This window comes from Triticum dicoccoides, chromosome 7B, assembly GCF_002162155.2.
Source record: "Triticum dicoccoides isolate Atlit2015 ecotype Zavitan chromosome 7B, WEW_v2.0, whole genome shotgun sequence".
NCBI classification, from domain to species: domain Eukaryota; kingdom Viridiplantae; phylum Streptophyta; class Magnoliopsida; order Poales; family Poaceae; genus Triticum; species Triticum dicoccoides.
This window is the reverse complement of record NC_041393.1, coordinates 401,346,272-401,351,675: the sequence shown is the minus strand read 5'-3', so window position 1 is coordinate 401,351,675 and position 5,404 is coordinate 401,346,272. Positions and strand designations below refer to the sequence as shown.

The window sequence follows — 5,404 nt, the reverse complement described above, 5'->3', positions numbered from 1 at the left end:
AACTCCCCTGCTAGCCAGCCACAGCTGCCAGTGTATGTGCTCGTGCAGTCCAAATGGCGCCAGATGCACCGATGGAGGTGAAAAGAAAATGTAGACGAATCAGGCCTTTGCGATATGTTTCTCTCTTGTAAACTTACACGCTGCGCCAAATGGGGAGCCCGTCGAATGTGAATTACTGCATGAACTGCGCTGGTCCTGGACATCACGAGGAGGAGGAGGAGTATTTTGGATCGTCAAAAAACAAGAATCTGTCGTGTTTTGATGGACCTTGGAGCACCCCTAGTGCTCTGCCGCTTCATGTCACGAGCCCCCGTCTTTCCCAAAGCCCCCGTTCCTTGGTTTTCATGTGCCATTTTCCTCAAGCTTATTTGTCTGCGTGACGAAAAAAAAAAGAAGTAAAGCCGACCGAGCGGAGCCTGACTGACTCATGTAGGCCGTAGAAGCCAGATCTGACGGACAGGGCGTCGCGCTCGGCGCAGCCAGCCGCACAGAGGGCCCGGATTGCTGCTGCCGCGCTGGAGTCAACGGTCAACCTGGCGCGATATCTGCGCCCGCGCGTTCACAGCCTACTCCGCGCGCTCCCTGCTCTGCTCTTGCTCTGCTCTATAAAGAACAGACCAGTCCGACGCTCTTTATATCTCTTTCGCTCTCTCTCTCTCTCTCTCTCTCTCTCTGCACATCCTCCTCTCACACATCCCCCTCTGTTCTGTTTACTCTCCATTGCTCAAGACAAGGCCCGGCCGGCAGAACATGGGGACGCAGGCAGCGGAGAACTTCGAACCGCCGGCCAAGGTACGTGCTCCCTGCTGAGCAATTAATCTCTCTCCCTCTCCCCCTCTCGCTGTTAAGAAAATTACAGTCACAAATCATCTTGTTAATCAACCGAAAAGAAGATACCCAGTAAAAGGTTTAGATAGATGGAAAGAGAGAGAATCAAGAATCTGAGTTGGTGCGAGAAGCATGGAGCTAGCTTCAGAGTCAGAGGTGGACATGACGTGAAATGGACAAACCCGGACGAAAAGGCGGGGGGCAAAAAGCGGCTTCTTGGATGCGTTTCCATGGGGGAGGAATGGAGGATCCCCTTCCGTCTCCCCTCCGGCAGCTAGTGGCACACCCACCAGCCAAAACACCATCCGGATGGATGGCCCCGCCGAGCCAGTTCGTAGCTACACCGGTACCCTACCAGTTCGTCTTCCGCACGTGAAAACAAAACCCGCCTTCCTTCCTCGCACCTTCACACTCTTGATTTCTCTTGCTACTAGTACTACTTTTTGCCTCGGCTCCTCTTTTCTCGCTCTCTAGAAGATGCAGCAATTAAATAAAAGTATCTACGTATCATGCCCGTCATACGGTCCGTGTGATTTGCGTTGCTTTGCATTAACCGCCGAATTCTGCCTTCTCTCCCCAGCTCTCTGAAAATTCCTTCTGGCCTCTGGACTGCCTGCCCTTGTGCTCTAATTTTGACTCGGCTAGAGCAAAATTCGACTCACACATCACATGAAAACAAAAATATGAACGAAAAGTCTCTTGTTGTCTCTGTCCCATGGTCCGCACGCCTTCTCTTGACTATGAAATATGAACGATCGCCTCTACTTTTCACTACTTTGTCTTGTCCTATGCTTCGGATTAGCGTCCACAATTTGCAGTTTACAAGAATTTCCATGTCGCAATTTGCACTTGATGATCCTTGGAGCCTCAAATGACCCATCAAGGCCCCCCTACCTGTTCATTACCACCATGAAATTTCATTGAGAGAATATTACCGTACATGCTCAATCAAGACGCCTGTTTCAAAGTACTCCCTCCGTTCCTAAATATCGGTCTTTCTAGAGATTTCAACAAATGACTACATAGGAAGCAAAATGAGTGAAGCTACACTCTAAAATATGTCTATACACATCCGTATGTAGTGGTCTATTTGAAATCTCTAAAAAGACTTATATTTAAAAATGAAGGGAGTGTAAAACATTTTTGCAGTTTATAATATTTAAGAACAGAGGGTGTATTCTGGGAAGATATAAATATATTTTTCAAATACAAATATAAATATATTTTTCAAAAAGGAAGATTAAACCTCGGTCTCTGTATCCTGGGATGTGTGCAACCAATTTATTAATGAAAATATTCGACGAGTAGACAAAAACATCGCTTACAAGTAGGTTCAGTATATTTGTACTATGCTGCTAGTATCACTTTGCTGTACATTGGAATAGCCGTTGGCATTTTGACAGCTGTTGCCATGAGATCGCATCACAGCTAACGATGGGTATAATCCAGCAGATAAACTTTGTCACAATCTCCAACGACAATATGTTAATTATAGATTAGTTGTGTCAGGAGTAAGATAACTAGGATAGTACTAACAACTAGCACTGCTACTTGCAAGCTGCTGCCACTTGGTGTAATCTTGTTTCAACTTTCAACCACAACATTGAAATCACAGGCTCACAGCCTTGTTTGATTGGCTTATTCAATTCAAAACAACATAAACAAGTGTGTTACCGTTGTCATGTGAACGTGCTTGATAAAATAAATAGATTATCTTTGCCATGAGGTGGCCGTGATAATTAAGCATCTGGAGTTTGACTTTGCCGACTACTTGGCCATGCGGCAAGTCAACTGCCGAGAAGAAACGGAATCACAAAGCACTCCATTTAACCTACAAAATTCAAAGACGTCCCGTCACTGGGTTGAAACTTTCTTGCGGATTAGCTGTTCCTTTCTTTCACTGCTCCGTGAGAAGAAAGCCATGGAAATGCAAGAAGGTTTCAACAGATTAGAGAAAGTGGATTATGTGGTACACAATTTAGATATGGATATCACTGGTTCCTACTTTTTGATAGTAGATATTTCATTTAGTAGGATTTTTGTAGAGGTTTTGTGAATGGTTCATGGCTAACAAGCATGGCGATTACTTGATCGCAGGATGTCAGGACGGATGAGCAGAAGAAGATTGACGACTGGCTCCCGATCACGTCGTCGAGGAACGCCAAGTGGTGGTACTCGGCCTTCCACAATGTCACCGCCATGGTCGGCGCGGGGGTGCTCAGCCTCCCCTACGCCATGTCCGAGCTCGGCTGGTACGCCATTCAATGGATTCACCACCTACCTACCTGTTGCCTCGCCTCCTGCTGCTAATATAGTCTAGTCTAGGAGTATATAACGTTTGTTTGTTGCTTGCTTACTTGCACAGGGGCCCTGGCATCGCGGTGCTGGTCATCTCGTGGGTGATCACGCTCTACACGCTGTGGCAGATGGTGGAGATGCACGAGATGGTGCCCGGGAAGCGGTTCGACAGGTACCACGAGCTCGGGCAGCACGCCTTCGGCGACAAGCTGGGGCTGTGGATCGTGGTGCCGCAGCAGCTGATCGTGGAGGTTGGCGTGAACATCGTGTACATGGTGACCGGCGGGAGGTCGCTCAAGAAGTTCCACGACGTGATCTGCGACGGCAAGTGCAAGGACATCAAGCTCACCTTCTTCATCATGATCTTCGCGTCCGTGCACTTCGTGCTCTCGCAGCTCCCAAACTTGAACTCCATCTCCGGCGTGTCCCTGGCCGCCGCCGTCATGTCGCTGTCCTACTCGACCATCGCGTGGGGCGCGTCGGTGGACAAGGGGAAGATGGTGGACGTGGACTACAACCTCCGCGCCACCACGACGCCGGGGAAGGTGTTCGGCTTCTTCGGGGCGCTGGGCGAGGTGGCGTTCGCGTACGCCGGCCACAACGTGGTGCTGGAGATCCAGGCCACCATCCCGTCCACGCCGGAGAAGCCGTCCAAGAAGCCCATGTGGAAGGGCGTGGTGGTGGCCTACATCGTCGTCGCGCTCTGCTACTTCCCCGTCGCCCTCATCGGCTACTGGGCCTTCGGCAACAGCGTCGACGACAACATCCTCATCACCCTCAACAAGCCCACCTGGCTCATCGCCACCGCCAACATGATGGTTGTCATCCATGTCATCGGAAGCTACCAGGTACACACACACACACACACACACACACACACACACATTCCAACAAATCTTTTTGCTATCCATATATACAAGCTCTAGGCTCTAGCACATGCCTGAATCCTGATCGACGGCGCCGCCATGTTGTAGATTTACGCGATGCCGGTGTTCGACATGATCGAGACGGTGCTAGTGAAGAAGCTCAAGTTTCCTCCCGGCCTCACGCTCCGCTTGATTGCCCGGACCCTCTATGTTGGTAAGGCCCCCCGTCCCTTACCACCCGAAAAGCCAAAAAATGGCGTGTAGCAACGAATAAGACTGACGAGATTCCACACGTTTGCAGCGTTCACCATGTTCGTCGCCATCACCTTCCCTTTCTTCGGTGGCCTGCTCGGATTCTTCGGCGGGTTCGCCTTTGCGCCCACGACATACTTCGTAAGCATTTCTCTCATCCACTCCACTAAAGTTGATCACGGGAATCGGTAAAATTCAGAGTTGCTAATCCAAGTCAACACCTGCTATTCCTGCAGCTGCCCTGCATCATGTGGCTCGCCATCTACAAGCCCAAAAGATTCAGCCTCTCATGGTTCACCAACTGGGTATGCCATGTATCTCTAGTTATATATGCCTCTCCTTGGTCGATCTCAACTCCGGCCTAATTTTTGTGTGCGTGCTGCTGTGCCATGATCTTCAGGTCTGCATCGTCCTTGGAGTGTGCCTCATGATCCTGTCGCCAATCGGAGGGCTCAGACAGATCATCTTGGATTCCAAGACATACAAATTCTACTCATAGACCACTTCTACGACGCATTGTGTCCTGTGAAAACTGCAAAAGATCATTTACGATGCCTACCACGAACTCTCTTGCTTGCAAAGGAAAAAGAAAGGAACATCATAGTACCACGAACTGTTACAGATGGGACGTTAGATGCATATGGTCAGAGAAAATTTGGTTTAGTCAAAGCAAATGGGATGTGTTTGTGGTTAATCATGTGTACGTAATATATATGGTGTGTGGATTTGACTCTGGGTACTGTAGAATCGACAATCTCTTTTTCTGCTCAAACTTGCATGGATGAACATGGCTTCGCTTTCGTGTGTTGATGAGAGAATCGACTGTTCTTTTCTACACCTTTTTTGGGGGGTATGCTACTGCCTTCCAATTAAAAGAAACAGATTTTTTTTAGGGGTAATTAAAAGAAACAGATGGTTGTTTAAGAGAACAAGACAACAAACCATAAGTTTTTTTATTTGATAAAACACACTTTTGTTGATTCATAAGTCATAACACGTGAAGGTGATACAAGCATGACGGTTCACATCCAGCCTTTGCATTATAAGAATGCACACAATTAAAAAGGAGGACGAAATCTATATAAAAAAAGGAAGGACGAAAGCGTAATGCCACGACAAGAGTAATCGCAAATGAAGGTGAAGAGCCGATGCGAACACTA

General features: G+C 48.3%; 1 protein-coding gene across 1 annotated transcript; it reads left to right on the top strand.

Annotated features, from left to right (window-relative positions):
• Nucleotides 1-636: 636 nt before the first annotated feature.
• On the top strand, nt 637-5,049 carry LOC119337266 (lysine histidine transporter 1-like). The gene is made up of 7 exons (XM_037609384.1): nt 637-792; nt 2,926-3,080; nt 3,194-3,974; nt 4,101-4,206; nt 4,294-4,385; nt 4,481-4,549; nt 4,645-5,049. Exons 1-7 carry the CDS (start codon nt 751-753, stop codon nt 4,741-4,743), a joined length of 1,344 nt encoding a protein of 447 aa, XP_037465281.1. The 5' UTR covers nt 637-750; the 3' UTR covers nt 4,744-5,049.
• Nucleotides 5,050-5,404: the final 355 nt, after the last annotated feature.

Excerpts from the sequence above, each read along its gene's own strand:
- LOC119337266 (XM_037609384.1), top strand. The coding sequence starts at position 751 with ATGGGGACGCAGGCAGCGGAGAACTTCGAACCGCCGGCCAAG. Across the intron at positions 3,975-4,100 it reads ATGTCATCGGAAGCTACCAG|ATTTACGCGATGCCGGTGTT; the intron begins GTACACACACAC and ends GCCATGTTGTAG. Across the intron at positions 4,207-4,293 it reads TGCCCGGACCCTCTATGTTG|CGTTCACCATGTTCGTCGCC; the intron begins GTAAGGCCCCCC and ends ACACGTTTGCAG.